The sequence below is a fragment of the Sarcophilus harrisii genome, chromosome 4, assembly GCF_902635505.1.
Source record: "Sarcophilus harrisii chromosome 4, mSarHar1.11, whole genome shotgun sequence".
NCBI classification, from domain to species: domain Eukaryota; kingdom Metazoa; phylum Chordata; class Mammalia; order Dasyuromorphia; family Dasyuridae; genus Sarcophilus; species Sarcophilus harrisii.
In genome coordinates, this window is record NC_045429.1 from 258,616,270 (window position 1) to 258,635,351 (window position 19,082).

Below are 19,082 nucleotides of genomic sequence, written 5' to 3' on the forward strand. Positions count from 1 at the left end.
CCAATGAGAGACAAGGTGTTATTGAAGACTGAGCACCTGATTACTAATTAATCAGGCGTGAGAGCACCTTGTAGATGCATTCACTATTTAATTATAGCAGCCTCACTTGGCAAAGAAGCATATGCTCCCAACTTAATCTACTGGTTTATACTGACATCAAATTGCCATTATCAGAAAGAATCAGGCCTTTTGATTATTTCCACTAATTTATTGAACACTTAAAATTAATGAACCTCAAGCCTTTTAAATGTGCTTGGTTAGTTTGGAAGATGAGGAGAAAGGGGGGTAAAGGAAGAAGTAAGAGCCTTCATTAGAGAGGATGATTTGGTTAAAGGTAAAGGGAATACATTTTATGGGGGATCTAGATTCCCATTGGTAGAAGGTACATTAGACACAAAAACAAAACCTTCTGGTTGGTAGAAAAATAATAGGATGGGTAGCATGCCCTGCTGGCCACCATTGGCTTTTCAAAGAACATATGGCTAAAGGTTTTTTATTGTTTTGGGGCTATTTGTCTAGAAGACCCTGGGGCAATTTAGTTTGTTCAGCTAAAATAAAAAGAAAATGTTGAGAGCCAATTATTAGATTAACCACTAGGGATTAAATTGAAAGTGGAATTTGAAGGTTTTGTTGTTGTCCTGGTCTGTTTGTTTTTGCTTGTTTGTTCAAACAATAGAAGAACAAAGATTAGGAAAGAAAAGAATAGTGAATTGATCACATGTTTACTATTCTCTGAAATTATATTTGTGTTCCTGAGGTCATTGGCTTCATTCCTACACCCTTGTTTCAGTTTCAGGTGAAGGCCAAGTTCAGCTTACCCTCCTGGTGAAGGAAGCAATTATTCCAACAACTCCAGGTAAATTCTGTTCCATTAGCAAGAAGAGGGAGTCTCCTTCAATAAATCATTTACATTCTCACTTTCTGCACCTTGACCCCAGCCTTCAAATACCAGTTCTATCATTTCCATATCTAACATAGCCTTATTTTATATGGCTGGGATATCAATAACAGCAATGAGAGAAAAAAAGTTATTTTTTAAAACACTGTGCAAGCATGAATGGAAAACCACAAATAATTATTTTTCACACACACGTATATCATGGATAATATGTGGGCATTGAGTCATTTATAAATCGGAATGTGTATCTTCAGAGGGACTTCTGAACCCTAATCAATTAGAAAGAAAACCTTAGAGTCATTCAAAATCAATTATTGATTTTAATTTCAACTAAATAGGTTAAAAAAAATACATGTTCCACTAAAAGTTATAGCTTAGAATTTACTAAAGTGAAATTTACAAAAGGCTGGATGTATCATAAGTATTCTATAATGTTTTCATTGTTCCATGTATTTATCCCCAGGTTCAGGAAACTGCATTTTCATTATTAATAAACCTCTTTCTAAGAGATTTTGTTAGCTTTTGCTTCAAATATTTTATACATTTAATAATTATTTTGAATATAATTTTCCTCTCTTATTGTCCCTTGGATTTCATTTTTTATATGTCGACACATTATATATGTTAATTTTTGTTTGGCAGGATACATCTTTTCTAAAGCTCTTAATAATCTTAATTAGTTTCTTTCCTGATTCCCTAAGATTTTCTATGTAAACTATCATATCACCAGATAATATAGTTTTATCTTCTCCTTCTTTATAAGCTTCTAATTTCGTTCTCCTGTCTTTAGAACCATTGCTAGAGTTTCTAGGACTATTGAAAATAATGTCAAAAAGAGTCAGTCTACTTTTAATGTTTCTTCAGTTTTACTTTGGAATCTATCTATAGGTGGATTAATTTCCATTAAGGAAATCTAGCATGAATATAGATAAAGCCAATGATTTCCAGGGTCTATTTTAAAGACTAATGTAAGATTGCTATCTCATTTACAATAGAGAATGAAACAAACATCTCCATGAGCCATGCTGGGGAATGACTTGTCAATTAATGAAAGGGTAGAGTGAGGATTGAGAATTTGTTGATAATAATATATCTCCATGCATTTTTTATTACTGGGATTATAATAAAATAGTCTCCTGTTCCATTCTTAGGAAGGAAAGAGTGATTGGCAACCCTGGCAGGAGAAACTCATTATATTCCTGGCTGAGCACAAGGACAAGGTATACAGGTTCTATTGAAACTCTAAGTCTTTCAGCTTATTTATTCACCTGTTAGGGGTCAGGTACAAGCTCTCTTGGGATTGAGGTTCAGAACTAGAGATCAGGGAGAAAAGCCATGGAAGAATGATATAGAGGCCTACATCCACGAAGAGCCTTTTGGTCCAATTATTCTTATAGCAAAGATACATGAGGCAATTTTTTTTTCAGCTCAACTAGCTGAAATATTTTGCTCATAGAATCATCTTCAAAGATCCAACCAGAACAGAGAAACAAGGCAAAACAAGAACATAAATAGCTTCCCATAGGACCAGTACATGGAAACCGCTTCAGGGATAGAAGAAAGAGATAGCAATTAGATAAAGTAGGAAGTTGAAGAATTTCATGATTTTCTAGCCAGGGAATCAAAAGAGTTGATAGGGGTTAATATTTTTTTTTCTTAAGATATCTTGACATCTAACACTAGTTCTAATTAGAGATGAAATCCTTTTTATCTGAGATGTAACATGTTTTCTTTTTTATTTCAATAATTGTATGGATATATAAATATCATAATATCATAGAAGTAGATCAAAGTAGAATTTGAAGAGACCTGAGAGGCCATCTATTCCAAAGCCCTCATTTTATACATGAAACAAACAAACAATTGATGCCGAGGGTAGGTAAGTGACTTATCCAAGATCACTCAGGTTATAAGTATTAAAGACAGTATTTGACAGCTGGTCCTTGGACTTCACCACCAATGCTCTTTCTATTCAGCCAACAGAGTATCAAACCCTATTGTTGAGATGTGCCTTTTCCAAGTAAATTAAATGGATTCTTTTGTTCTTATTCTCTATATCTTTTATCTTTATGATCAGCCATTTCCATTTTTTTTGGCTTAAAAAATGTACTCAAAACTGGTCTCTGTCTCAGTTCTTTCTCATAGACTTTGGACTTAGGAAAGTTCCACAAAGGAATCAGCAATATTGCATAAAGGCACTGGTCATTTATTTTATTTATTTCACTGCCTTAAAGCTAGATGAATCATTCAAATCTATATCAATCACTCATATCAAATCAGTCAAAGAGGTTTCTATTAAACTCCAGAAGTCAAAGAGTATCTAGACTATTGTTTTGCAATATATAATCATCAGACAACTCAAGGTTTTATTATTTATTTTTCCCTCTAATCTTCATTTTCAAAACATTTTTCTCTTGTATTATCATGTTCCTTGCCTCTAATACCAATGTTCAGCTAAATCAGTTTAGTTAGAAGGAAACTTATGGGCCTTTAGATTAATGCATAGATTCAAACACAGGAAGATTGTGAGTCATCATTAGTCTGTGAAATTCAAATGAAATATTTGAAACTTGTCCTTTCTGTTTGCTTCTTTTCATAAGTTGTACACTCATAGTCAAACAGTATCATAGGAGTGTATGTACCATATCAGTAAAATGAATATTAAAAATGTGTCATAAAACATTAGAGCAGGAAAGAAAGGCATCCTTCAAAAATCTATCTACTATCTATCTATCTATCCATCCATCTATCTGTCTACTTATCTATATTTACACATAAATATTTATACCAGATATTGTGCTAGATACTGGCACACACTCTCCAGAAACTCAAATGGATCTCCTTCAATGTAGATGTCTCCTTTGATGAAACAGTTCTTAACCTATCTATGCTTACCCTTCTTTTGCAATTTCTGTGTCCTATTTTCCACATAGCAATCTGTTTCAAACAATCTAGATATTGTCGATTCTTTTTTCAGTATAATAAGGGAAAATCTACTCCATTTAAAAAAAATAAACAGCCCTTAACCATAAAGCACTTGTTTAACAATCATGTAAAAAGACAAATATAATAGCAAACCATTTGGGATGAATGAAATATATGAGTCATTTTTGGGGATGGTGTTTTGTTTAACAGAATAAGAATTCTTAATCAACCAAACATTGTAGTGCATATAGTGCATTGATTCTTAATCTTCTTTTTACCTTTTTGGAAATTTTGTGATTCTGTCTTATAATAATATTTTTAAAGACATAAAATAAAATAAAGTTACAAAGGAGACCCAAGATTAATGAAAACAAAGTTATAGTTTTGTCCCATCTAAGTTTATAAATTATTCCTGAAATTAAATGGATTCTTGGTATAGAGTAAAGCAATAGTGTATGTCCATAAGGACTAAGGTAACAAGGGATAGATAAGTGAAAAAGTGATTTTGTTAGCAATGATTTGCTATAAGATGAGGTAATCTTCATTTTATAGGAGATATATAATACACATTTTAATGAAATTAGTTGAATTGTCCATTATTTAAAAAAAAAAATCCAGCTGTTCTGACTTTCAAGTTCTGAAAAGTTTTTATAAAATGGGGATAATAATGTTTACATTGTTTACTTTAGGAAACAGTTCAGCTTACAGGGTTGCCCTTGAAATCAGAGATCAATCAATCAATCAACATGCATTTGTTGAACACCTATTAGATATCATGGACTGTGCTGGACTCTCCACATGCAAATACAGGGATAAAATGGCCTCTGTCATGAAGGAACTTACATTCTCAACATGCTCATTCATGGAATAAATATGTACACAGGAAAATTATTACAAAGGGACTTTAAGAAAGGAGGGAGCCCTAGCAACTGGAGTGATCAAAAAAGATAATGAATCATAAAGAAAATTAAATAAGAAGCAAAGACATGAGGAAACATTGTGTTCCATTACTTGAGGATGGTAATATAATGGAAGACTGGAGTTAGACTTAAGAGTTTAGGTAAAATAGCAAAAAGACTGCTTTGCTGAAAATCAGAGCATATGAAGGTGAGTAACATTAAATAAAATTTAAAATTAAGTCTGACCCAGAATGTGGTATGCTTTTAAATAGCAAACTGAGGAATTTTGATTATATCCTCGAGGCGAGAAGGAGCCAATGAAAAAATTTTCAACAAGTGAGTTTTCAAGAACCCTATGTTTTTGAAAGCTCATTTTACCATCTACATGGAAAATGAATTGGAAAGAGAGAAAATCCAGTGGAGGAGCTATTATACTTGTTTATTCAAGAGGCAAAAGACAGCATCATTTAGATTGGAGGCTTAGTGATATGTAGAGAAGAAAATGGATGTGATCGTTGTTATAAACACCGACCCAGGCATTGTCTTAAGTACAGAGTACATAAAGACAGGCAAACAATTCAATCCTGCTCTCAAGAAATTTAAGGAAAAGTCTAAGGACAAGTAACTATGTACAAACAGTATATGTATCAGGGATGTTGGAGATAATCTCAGAGGAAAATCACAAAGTTTAGAGAGGAATGGGGAAGACTTCTTGTAGCAGTAGGGAATTTAACTGAGACTTCAAAGAAGCCAGGAAAGCTAGGAGGAGAAAATGAGAAGAGGGAAAATTCCAAACCTGGGGGCCTGAAGTTGGGAAGTAGAATGTCTTGTTCAAAGAGTTGCAAGGAAGCTGGTATCATTGGGATGGTACAATATGTAGGTAGTATAAGGTATAAGAAGACTGGAAAGGTAGGAAGAAAAAAGTCAAGTTATGGGTGGTTTATTCTCAAGGAACAGGAAACCACTAGAGTCAACTGGAGGTAATATAATTAGACTTGCATTTTAGAATGGTCATTTTGATAGCTTGAATGGAAGAGAGACTGCTCTGGGGAGAAATTTAAGATAGGAAGTCTAACTAGAAAACAATTTCAATAGTTCAAGTCAAAAGTGATGAGTACCTACATGTAGAGAGCTGAAACTCCAAAGGTATGCTTAAATCAGACAATAGAAAACTTAAGGCTAATTACCTATTCTATGTGAGACAATGACTTTATATACATATTTAGATGAGATGGTGATATGATGGCTCTCCTTGCCATTGGTGCTTGCTGAATATATTGAGATAATCATAGGCAAGGATTGGAGGGTAGGGAGAGAGAAGCCAGAGTCGCTTGGTGGCAGGACAAGGAGGAGAGAGGCTGGAGACTCCCAACTCCAGAATCAAGGATACATCTTTGGCAAGCCGCATGGCAGTTTGTCTGCCTCCTTCACTTCTCCCCCAAAAGACCAAGGACTTTGATTTATCCTGACTTTGTCTGACCCTGAAGCCCTCCAGGGAGCTACTCTGTACTTTATACCTGCACTATGGTAGTTTCTTAAGAGACACTCTGGATACGTGCTGGTTTAAAATTTGGGTAGGTGATGATAGCAATAGAATTTTGAAATAAGGTAAAAGTAGGAAGTTATTATAATGAATAAAAGTTGCATTGAAATTGTTGTCATGTTCCTTTTGATTTGTAGTTCCATCTGCTGTACCTGAATCCATTTTAAAATGGTCCCATCCTACAACATGGAAAGATGTTGAAGAAGGCTGGGGTGGATATAATCATACCACCCCAGCACCAGGTGATGATGTTGTGATCTTACCCAGTAAGTAAACATGTTCTGAGTTATTATAAAATGCCCTTTTTATAATAAAAATAGCCTCATCCAAAATGATGACTAAGTTTGATTGGCCAATCAAATTGATTTGATTTAAAGGTATATTGTAACATAATATAGAATATTTGTTAGTTGTTCTTCTGTGACACTGGCTTTTTTTGCTGTTCTTTGAACAAGAATTATTCTTCTCTGTCCAACAAAAGCAATGTGGCATAGAAGTAAAGTAAGAATGTGGGGTATGACGTCACAGAGACTGAGTCTAAATCTCCACTCTGCTATTCTTGATCTGGTTCCCTTTAGCCAAATCATTTAACCTCTCCGGGTCTCATTTTGTTAATTTGTCAAAAGAGCAGGCTAGACTTGAAAGTCTCAAATGTGACTTTCAGTTCTTATCTATGAGCTAGTGGATGATCTTGGCCATCTGACCTTCACTCAAAGACTTCCAGTAATCAGAAATAAACTACCTCCTGAGGCAACCAGTTCTGCTACTGCACATTCAGTTGTTAGAAAGTTTTCCCCCTTTCTATCAGGTCAAAATCTTTTCTCTGAAACTTCTACTTATGAAAAGAAATTGAAGGGTTTGGGGAAAAATTTCATACATTTCCCTTCATGTACATAATACAGCATAAATGTATATATTTACATGTATGTGTATATATGTATTATAAGTGACATAACATATAGTTATTTATTTATATGTATGTGGCATAAATATATAAATAGATAACATATAACAAATATTTGTATATCTCTTATGTAGTATATATGCATATATATGTATATGTTTTCTTTGATCTTCCAAATCTCCAATATTCACTGTGTAATCATGGGAAAAATATTGAAGCCTTCTGAGACTTCCTTTCCTCCTCTATAAAATGGGGATTAGAATACATATGTTATTTCCTTCAGAAGCTTTGGGGACCTGTGGGAGGTGCTATAGGAATGTCAGTTATTTTTGTGTTAAACATTGACAATCCTTCTAAATCTTCTTTTCTGGGATAGAATTGGTGACTCTGAACTTGAACAGTATATTATTATATCCAGATCATTCCAATAAATATTTAAAAGCAAAACAACAATGAAAAAATTTCCACAATTCAAAATCTTTCAGGTATGATATATTTGTTTGATGAATCTAGCCAGTGACTTAAAAGCTATGATTTGTCTTTTTCATAGTAAGGAAGCTGCCTAACCCTTAGCCCTCCTGCTGCAGGAAGGAAGAGAAACTTGTACTTGTGACCAAGCTTCCAGTACCCTTTGGGACTCAGCCACAGTGTGGAAAAATCTTAGCTATCTTTGTTGGCACTGCTTCTGACTGAAGTGCCCATGTGGGTTGGATTTCTGGACCCCCTGGAATACTTCATGGCCCTGGGCTTTTTGTCTTTTGTTCATGGTCTGCTTACAGGACATGTAAAAACCCTCCAAGAAAAAGTGATATTAACAACAGAGACGGTGTGGTTGTATAGAAAGACAGGGATACATTTTTGGAAGTATGAGGCTTTCCTTGAAGTCAGTGTTTTAAAGTTCAAGGCTCTGACATCAGAGATGTACTACTTTATCTGCTTTGTTACCATAATAGGGAATTGTGGTAAAATGAATTAGATAAAACCACCATGATAATGCTTTTCAGATCAGTTCATATGAATGTAATTTCTTTGAAATAATGAGTTAATTTATATAAAATGAGAGGATATATGTCAAAGAACTTTGAAATGCTTTAAATGCTATATAAATTTAAATATTATGAGAATTAATAATCATTTTTGCATTGGACCTGTGATTTAAAAGGAATATGGAACTCTCTGGGAAGATATTCTCTTAAATCAGCACTTGATCTGATGCTTTTCATAGAAAATGTCCTGGGACATTGAGGGGTCAAATGAGTTAGCATTACCACACATGTTTTTGAAGTAATACTTGGAACCCAGGTCTTTTGGGGCTCATCCCTAGCCCCTATGTTTTATTGTCTCTATTGTTGTTTTAAAATTATTTTTAATAATAATTATTCCATATTTTAAAATATGCCTTAGTTTATAATGTTGAGTATTCTCTCCACTGGTAAAATTGACAATAACCGTTTTGTGACTTAGTAGGCAATGTAAATTAATTCTTATGCTTATACCCCTCCTTCCCCCTGCCCCATCTTCAAAAAAACTGTCAATGGCTGGTGGTCCAACAGGTTACAAACCTTTTTCAATTTAATTGGGCTGTTTCTTGATGGAAGTTTTTATTATTGGGTCCTTATGTTGTCTTTTTTTACTAGTAGCACTGAACTCTGCAAGTTCAAAGTAAATGGACTTGGACAGATTATAATGTATAAAATAATAGTCATTCTTCAAGTTTTGATGTTAATTTGGTTCAGAAAATTTTAATAAGGTATTTTAGTCTGCTGTTAAAGTAAGAAAAAAAAAAGAATTGTTTAGAAAAAAGTTGCCAACTTGAGTTTTGAGTAAACAAAGGAAATACATGAACATATAAACAGAATGAAAAGCATGGAAATTGAGAAACACAAATAATAAAACTTAGATTAGGTGTAACTTATACTAATACAAAATACATCTAGGTTTTGGATGATTTATTTCCCCAGGGTTAATCTTACATGAGTTTGTTCATAAGTGCTATCATAGAAATCTGGCTCCCTAGTAGTATCTTTGAAGTAAAGGTGATTGGATATCAGATTTCTGTATTTATTATTCTTTAGATTAAAAATCTGTAGTTCATCTTAGACTATTGGCCTGTTGGTGGTTTTCTTAACACAATATTACTTTCGAAGGATTTAGAATTCCAACAGCATAGGTAGAATAGAGAAACTTCATAACAGAAAGTTGCTCTCTCAAGACCATAAATATTAAGATAACTTTGATCAGTAAAATTGTTAGGAGCTAAACTATAGCTCCTGGGTCTAAGATGAGGGAAGAAAAAGGATAAACCATTGAAAAGTACAGAAAATAAATTATTTGCATTTTGGGGTCCTTTAAATAATCTTTCTGTATCAATAACCCAGAGTAATACCAGCCATCTGAATAATTTCAGGGAATTCAGGTATTTTAGAAGCAATAAACAATGATTTATGGAGGAATATGGAGACATTAGATATTCATGGGAAAGGTCCAGATTTAGGTAGCAGTTGAGTGATTTAAAGAACCAAAGAAGTAGAACCAAACAAAGGCCTCACTGGACCATTTTTACAATGCCGGTGCTCTTGGTAGTGACAGATATTCCTGGTGGTATAAGGTTCTTGATTTACTCAATACAGCAAGGTCTAAGGATTATTTGAACTTTCTATTTCTCTGCTTCAGTAGGCTTATTAAAAGTTAATTTGATAGATGAATAAATAAATGAATGAGTGAAGGATTTATGTTTTGCTCTTAATAACTATTTGTTGGATAAACACATCAATGGATAAATGAGTGAATGAATAAGTGGAGGAAACTTATTATAGTGAAAAAGCCTTAGGTCTAGAAGTAGAGGACCTATATTAATAGTGTTTTTGATGCTATCTCTGTGACTAAGACAAATTACTTATTCTCTTTGGGCATCAGTTTCTTCAACAATAAAATGAGGGGTTGGTTTATCTAGCCTCTGAAATTACCTTGAATTCTAAATCTATGAACCTATGGTCTTTTATGGGAATGTGGCAATAACAAATTATATAAAACCATTGTAATATACTAGCTGAAGTTTAATGCATAGTATTATAATGTAGTTAACTGATGTATATTAATTTGGAGGTATAGACTGCTATTTTTAGTGTACTAACTATATTTTCTCATCCTTTTTCTACCTAACTATATTTTCTGACCTCTAGAATGAACATATAACTTGCATTTGCTTTTGAGTACTTCATTATTTAATTTTTGTAGCAACCTTGTGAAGCCAAATAGGCAATAATTATTATAGCAGGGGAAAAAACATTTTCACATAAAAATTCCAATAGAAAGATGATATTACTACACAAAAGTGGTTGATAAAAAAGATTTGTGACAGCTTTTAAGACTTTAATATAATACTTTATTATGTTTTTTGTGTTTTAAATAGTAAAATAAAAAAGAGGAAATTCTCCCAACATTATTCAAGTAGAATGGCATATTTTTTGCAATAAAATTATTAGGGTAAATGGCCAATTTCCATTTTCTGTAAAATCAGTTTTTACAGAATGACCTTGGTCCCAACCTATTCCATAAAAATGGGATTTTACTATACCAATAAAAGGTATCACCATAGTAAAGTGCTATACTATTTTCATTTGAAGAGCTCAGAGTGTTTTATAGACATTGAACTCAGTGTTCCTAGAATTTGAAAGATGTGTAAATTCTGTTCTACAGTATCATATTGGGGCGGAGGTGATGTAATTATAAACAGTCCACTGCTTCATTTTCATTTTTTGACAAAAATGTGTTTTGAAGTCCATATATCTGACTTTACTATTTTTCATTCAGTACATCTTTTGTTCATGAGTTAAAATCTCTCAGACACTTAATAACTGTATGACTGGGCAAGTCACTTAACACTGCTTGCCTCAGCTTCCTCATCTGTTGAGATAACCTGGAGAAGGAAATAACAAACTACTCCAGTATCCTTGCCAAGGAAATTGTAAATGGCATCATGAAGAGTTGGACATGGTGAAATAACTGAACAACCACAAAGATCTCTTAAGTCATAGGAATCTAGCTTTTTTTTTTTAAACTTTCTCTGCAAATTTCTAAAGCTACCTCTACCAAGATAGAAAAAGCCTTTATAAACATAGCCATGCCTCAGGAATCCCTAAACTCTCACAGCATCCTTTGTCCTGAGATGACCTGTGAGATGTCACTGTAATCTACCTATTGGTCTCTGGTGGAGACATTGGGACATAGGACAATCTTTTGACGGAGCACAGCAGGTTAAGAATAAAAGTGTGTTATAAATTCAAAATGATAGGATTCTGTTTTGAAGGGTGTAGATATGATATCATGTAGCCTCTGGCAACCTTTTTTTAAAGTAGTGGAATCCACTGTTTTTCATTTTCTGTATTCTTTGAACTTTCCTTATTTGAAGACATGAATGCTATCTTACTGTTTCTCTCATAATAGTTCTTCTGTTTTGTCCTTATTTCCATTCAATGGTTGTGTTAGAGAGTTTTACATCACAGTGGAGCTGATCAAAGCCATTTGATGTTAGTGTTGGCATCATTAACAGGTTTCTGTGTCGAATAGAAATGTATTAAGATTGGTGGTTATTACCTACTGGAAGATGCTGATTATTTTGTCCTTTTTTACATAGTAAAAGTGCATTTTTTTATGAAAGGTCATTTCTTCAAATGTATTCATTTTAGGTTGGTCATTCTCTCTCAAATCTGTCTTTTGTTATACTTCTAGAGAAGTATTTTCTTAGGCCACTAGAATAGGGCTTAAACTTTTTCCACTCATGTCCGCTTTTTGCCAAGACATTTTTATGAGGTCCCAGATATATAGATTTATAAAATAAGTATAAAAATAAAATATAATTTTGGAATCCTCTTCATTCAGTTATGAGACCCCATATAGAGTCATGGACCACAGTTTAAGAAGTTGGGCTCTAGAGATTAAAGCTCAAGAGACTATCTGACAATAGATATGAAGCTTAGAAATTCTTCATCTAAAGGAATAAATTTTGAGCCTCAACTAATTTTCTAAACATTGTTTTCTTTGAGCCATAATTTCCAAAATAAGATTATGGAGGCCACCTATTCCCATTCATCATTAGTAGTAGGTTGGTAGGGTAGTGGAGGAAAAAAAAAGAAGTACTCTTCATTGAAATTAATGGAAAAAATGACTGCTTTTGATATTACTTCAAGATGTGACAGCTGGTTTTTATTAAAGGCAAGTAGACTTCACTTTATACAACAGGTGTATGTTGTTTTCCTTTTAAAGTTGCATGTGAATTTAATTTTTGTATATTAAACCATTTACAATGCAGTAGGTCAGTTTGCTATTTAAATGAAATTCTATGTTGAATACTTTTGCAAAATGAATAATTCTCCCTTAATACATCTTTCATATAATTTTATTTTCTAATTTATCGTTTTTTTTTTAAATAGGCAACATGGCATAATGGATAAAGGGTTAGTATTGGATCAAGAAAATGTGGGTTCAAATTCTGTCTCAGATGTAAACTCATTCTTGACTCTGGGCAATTAATTTAATTTAACAGGAAATCCTCTAAGAACTGTGTTATGTTGATTTTCTGATCATTATTAGTTGTCAGAATTTTCATCCTAAGGAATAATGAATGAATCAATTTCTCTGTGTGCATGTATACATACATGTATATATACATATATACCACATGTGCCTATATATTCATTTATATGATAATTATTAATAACAATACTAATCTAGTTCTTGTGATATTCGCTGACATGGAATAGAATTCCTGAGGCATAGCTCTTGATTATTACCGCGTAGGCATGATGATTACAATTTAGGTACTTGACAACAAGAAAACACTGGGATCCTGAGTTAAAAATCCAAGCCAGACAACATCTTCTTCATTAGTGGGTAACTGAGGGAGTAGGAGAAAAAAGACCACCACACTCATCCATATTTGGATGTAATTTAGCTTAAAATGATTTTTAAAATATAAATATCTTGTATTTTTATAAGAATTATTAAGATAGAATTATAATAAGGAGCAAGATTTAAAAGAAATAAACACTTACATCCTACTAATATCCATTTATCAATCCCTATTTAATTTGCTATCAGCCTGCTATCTCTTGAGATTAATTAGCATTTACACTAAATCTTCTTTTCAAATTAGAAGTTATATGTTCATGGTTTTCAACCTTATTGGAAATACTAAGCCTTTAATTAGATCTTTACTCTAATCACTTTCATTAGCACCCTATATACCTGGGCGTCTTCTCTATTAAAACAGCTTGGAAGTCTTGTATAATTGTCAAAATTGACTAAGACAATCCATTTTCTTTATATTTATGACCCCTAAATAGGAGAAGATAATGCTTATCTGATGTGTTGGTCACATATGTAATATAGCTTTGTTGAACATTTTCTATCAATAAAATATATATTTTCCCTATTATCCCATTGTCATATTCCTCTTTTGCTTTTACAGCTCCTTTGTTGCCTGTGGTGACAACTACATTTTAATGATTCTTATTTGGTTCCAGAAGTAATTTCAAAACTAACTTTTGTAAAAATCCTTCATTTGTTGAGCTCCTGCCATTTTTCCTTCTGAACTTTTTAGATATAACATATTATGCAAAAACTAACCATAAAATCCAATGTGTTAATTCTGTGTGACTTTTCTTACAGGGAGGAAAATATTTGTTTTCATACATGTAAATTTACATTTATAATTCATACTCTGGGCTCATTCTCCTAAACATCACTGGGCAGAGTAGTTCAATAAAACAAGACTACTACTTCTTTCTTGAGACTGCTAGAAGACTCTGAGGATTGAAAGAGACAGAGAGAGAGAGAGAGAGAGAGAGAGAGAGAGAGAGAGAGAGAGAGAATGTTTTGTTCATGAGACTCCACTGATGTGTTTCTCTCATTGATTAACAGTTGATATCAATGAGTCAGCTAGGCTTAATGAGCTTTTAGAGAAAAAGTATTTACTAAGACAATGCATAATAAAGACAGTTGGTATAGAACATTTCTTCCAAAAATCTGCAACATACTCTTTTCTCAATATGTTCTCAATATGTGGCATAGAAGTAATAACTCAAAGCTCCTTGCTTTAAATTCCCTTTCTTCCCTTTGTGTGTTACTCATGAAATTTCCAGTAGGCATGATATTGCATTCTACCAGGATTCTTGTAGAGTCCAAAGTTACCTTTCCTTAATGTGTCTATTTTGTCATAATGTAGACATTGTCATTGACTCTTACATAGGAATTCACTATATAGTTTGGAACTATGCTCAAAAAGTTATCAAACTGTGCATACCCTTTGATCCAGCAGTGTTACTACTGGGATTATATCCCAAAGAGATTATAAAGAAGGGAAAGGGACCCTGTATGTGCACGAATGTTTTGTGGCAGCCCTTTTTGTAGTGGCTAGAAACTGGAAACTGAATGGATGTCCATCAGTTGGAGAATGGCTGAATAAATTGTGGTATATGAATATTATGGAATATTATTGTTCTGTAAGAAATGACCAACAGGATGATTTCAGAAAGGCCTGGAGAGACTTACACGAACTGATGCTGAGTGAAATGAGCAGGACCAGGAGATCATTATATACTTCAACAACAATACTATATGATGATCAGTTCTGATGGACCTGGCCATCCTCAGCAACGAGATCAACCAAATCATTTCTAATGGAGCAGTAATGAACTGAACCAGCTACGCCCAGAGAAAGAACTCTGGGAGATGACTAAAAACCATTACATTGAATTCCCAATCCCTATATTTATGCCCACCTGCATTTTTGATTTCCTTCACAAGCTAATTGTACAATGTAAAGAATCACAAGCTGATTCTTTTTAATACAGCAAAATAACATTTTGGTCATGTATACTTATTGTGTATCTAATTTATATTTTAATGTATTTAACATCTACTGGTCATCCTGCCATCTAGGAGAGGGGGTGGGGGGTGAGAGGTGAAAAATTGGAACAAGAGGTTTGGCAATTGTTAATGCTGTAAAGTTACCCATGCATATAACCTGTAAATAAAAGGCTATTAAAAAAAAAAAGGAATTCACTATAATACTAAGGAGAAGCCCACGTCCTTTGTTCTTTCAAAATTTTCCTCTGGACAAAGCGTGTGTGTGTGTGTGTGTGTGTGTGTGTGGTCTTCTTCTGATCCTTCTTCCAAACTGTTTTTTTTTTTTCTCAAGGAATTCACTGGGACTAAACTCTTCTGGTTCCTTGTTAGACTAAAAGAGTTAAAAATTCATGGGTAATCTAGCATTAGTGGAAGTAATGGTTGATTCATTAACATTTATTTCCTATGATTATTTCTTACAACTTCTCATGACTTTAAAAATATCATCCATTGTTTGATCTAATATAATTTTAGTTAGGACAATATTCTGAAAAGAGAAAACTTAGTATTTATGTAGTCTCAAATCATAAACAAATTTTAATACAATTAATATTATTAATAAATGTTTGTGTCCTCAATTTATTTCATATTAATGAAAATTTGTTACATGCCATTATATATAGAATGATGTGATAGCCCATGCTAGAGTTGCAAAGATAAATAAGTCACAACTCTGGCCATCTTGAAACTTCTAGACCAAGTATTCCTTATACCTGAATCACAATTTTTTGAAAACATTCTAAGAAATGAGCATCTAAAGAAATTTTTTGTGTGTGACATGGAGCCTCAGAATGGTATCTTAATTACATCAAAATAGGTAAGATGATAAAACTAATTTGTTGAATGCAGTTGTAAAAAAATAAACTAGAAAAATGTTCATGGACTCTAGGATAACTCCTGATCTAATCATCTTTTTTTTTCCCCCTTTTTTATTTTATTCCATATTTATTATTTTTTTTTAGTTGTATCCTTAAGAGGTTAAGTGACTTGTCCATGCTCATATATTTAGTATGTGTCAGAGGTAGGAATTTAAAGTCTTCCTGAACCCAGACCATCAGCCTATATCCCAAGCTATCTCTCACATATAATCTCAATGCAATACAATGTAAAAGAATTATTCCAGTGGCAGAGACTTGTCTTTTTTTGTGGCCAGCTTAGTTGAGGATCAGCTATTCAATTGGTTAATGTGTGCTAATGAAACAAGGTTATTGCTTTAGCAACTTTGTGGGCCAATTGGCCTAGATTTATTCATTTATCATAATTTATACTTTTGGCCATAACTAGTTATCATCTGTATGGATGCTGTTAGTTCTAGGGAGAATGAAGAAAATGTATATGAATGGAACAAAATAAATCTATAATATTATTGGGAAGACAGGATAAAAGTTATAATCTCTTCTGATTAAAGTCATGGTCATGGTCATGCATGGTCATACAAATTGAAAATATGCTAAAAAGTATATGCTGAAATATAAGAAATATGTACAAGTCATATAAAGTGTGCAATTCCTTTGGTAAGATGAGAATCACAGATCATTTTTAAAAATATGTTTTAGAGAATCAATACACATTGGTTGATTCTTTCTAACTTTCTCCCATTAACAACAATTTCCTAGACTGTGTAGATTAAAAAAAAAAAAAACCTCTTTTATTGCTCTTTTGGTAACACTGTTCAGAAATTAATCACCTAAAATCTACTTTAAATTAAAATATTTTTAGAGAGAAATTAAAAATAAAATTCTTTTTTTACAGAGATTTGAAGTTATTTCTTGACTTAACCATGGCAACTTTAATATATTTACCTAATAAAAATTTTCACCTAAAGAATTTGCCTATGGAATTAATATTATTTTAAGAGGTAATGACATTTTTTTAAAGAAAAGGAAATGTGAGTGATTGCATATGTGTTTTATGGTTTTAGTCAGAAAAGAAATAGCTAACTTGGGAACAACTGCCTACTAAAGGCCCTTAATACAGACCAGTGACTTTCTTACTGGTTCTAATTCAATTATTTCTTTTGTTCCTTACTTTATGATCTGCCTGTTTTCCATACCAGGTGTTTCTGGAATGTAGATTTAAATAATTCATGATTTCCCAATCCCAAATCATATTTGTTTAGTTATGGTTGAAATTTTTTTGAGTATAAATTATCCCAGAATGAGGTTGAGAATTCTTCTAATGCAGAATTTTATTAATATGACCCTAAGTCTAGCCTATTTATTTCGTTTTTTTTTCCTGAAGCTGTTTTAGGGCCAAGATATCAGTATTACTTGTGAAATAAACTAGATAAATTACATTAGGTTCAGCATGTATAGTGGAAAGAATGCTTGGAGTTAGAAAACTTGGATTCCAGTCTCTACTACTATACTTACTGCTGTTGTTGCTATTATTACAGTTAGCTAGTTAACATATACATACATATATACATATGCACATACATATTGCTTTAAAGTTCGCAAAGCATTTTATAGATATTTCATTTATCCCCACAATAGACCTGCGAGGTTGGTGCTATTATTATTCCTCTTTTATGGACGAACAGAGTCCCAAGAGAATTAAACTCTGTGGGCCCAGAGTCACAGTTAATAAGTATAAAAGAATAGATTTGAACTCAGATCATCCTGGTTCCAGGTCTAATACTTGTTTTACTTGACCACCTAGCTAGCTGCCTTCCTACGTATCCACTGAAAAGACATATAATCTGTCTGGGTCTTAAATTTCTCATCTATAAAATGAGAATAATAGCATTGGTTCTCCTAACCACAAAGAATTGTTGTGAATAAAGTGTTTTGTAAATTATGTAACTGTATGAAATTCTTTTTAGATATTACACTAAAAGATTGAATTCTCCAAATGATACTCAACAAATTATGTGTTTATTCTAGCTTGAAAGTGGATGTTTGAATCCCTTATCAGCAATAGGGTCAAAGGTACTGATATTATATTTAATTGACAATTATGCAAAGCATATTTGGTGGTAATGGCATTAAAGCAGAAAATGAGGAAGAAATATGACCTACAATTTCCCAGCTATAACTTTGATCCATAAAAATTTAAAAACACCATTTAATAGATTTTTCCATACTCAATATTTATCATTCCCAAACCATGTACAATGATTTGTACATTTGAAAATAAGAAAACCCTATAGAAGAAATAAAAAAAAAAAAACATGTGGGAAGAGGATGAGGTGCATATTATTCCTTTGCCCGGTATGCTACTGATATTTTTTCAGATTCTCTCAGTCAATTAACGGGAGCTTCTTATTTGGTTTGAAAAGCTATTATTTCATCCAGTGTGAATTATTTCATGGAACATTAAATATTTTTAAAAGGATAGTGATTTAACCTAGAACCATTTTCAAAGGAAATATTGAAATAGAGAAGAATAATATTACTATTATTATGATTAATAACAATAACAATGATAATCCTTGGGGTGAGGGACCACTAAAATGGTTAAGGAAGGGCAATCTGATTGAAGTTGGAAATGGAACAGGTCAATGTTTTCATATAGATTATCCAGGTTTTTGTTAGTGGATACTACTTCTAGTTTGGGTAAGATTAAGATTCCCCCATCTCAAATATGTGTGTGTGTGTGTGTGTATACACACATATACATAATACATATATGTATTTATATACACATATATGTATATAGCCACACATATATACATAATATACTATATGTAATATGAAAAGTAATTTAATTTAAAATATTCAACATACAGCAACAAAACCAATAAAACTCTTTTTCCCCTGAGGCAATTGGGATTAAGTGACTTGTCCAGGCTCACACATCTAGGAAGTGTTAAGTGTCTGAGCTCAGATTTTATTTTATTTTTTATTATTTTTTAAATAACTTTTTATTGACAGAACCCATGCCAGGGTAATTTTTTACAACATTATCCCTTGCACTCACTTCTGTTCCGATTTTTCCCCTCCCTCCCTCCACCCCTTCCCCCAGATGGCAAGCAGTCTATACATGTTAAATAGATTACAGTAG

At 32.8% G+C, this 19,082-nt stretch overlaps 1 protein-coding gene across 1 annotated transcript in view; it reads left to right on the plus strand.

Annotated features, from left to right (window-relative positions):
* PKHD1 (PKHD1 ciliary IPT domain containing fibrocystin/polyductin) overlaps positions 1–19,082 on the plus strand; it is a 611,151-nt gene that overhangs the window by 369,619 nt on the left and 222,450 nt on the right. Inside the window, 2 exon segments of the mRNA XM_031964731.1 lie at positions 791–856; positions 6,403–6,531. Coding sequence (XP_031820591.1) covers positions 791–856; positions 6,403–6,531 — 195 coding nt within the window.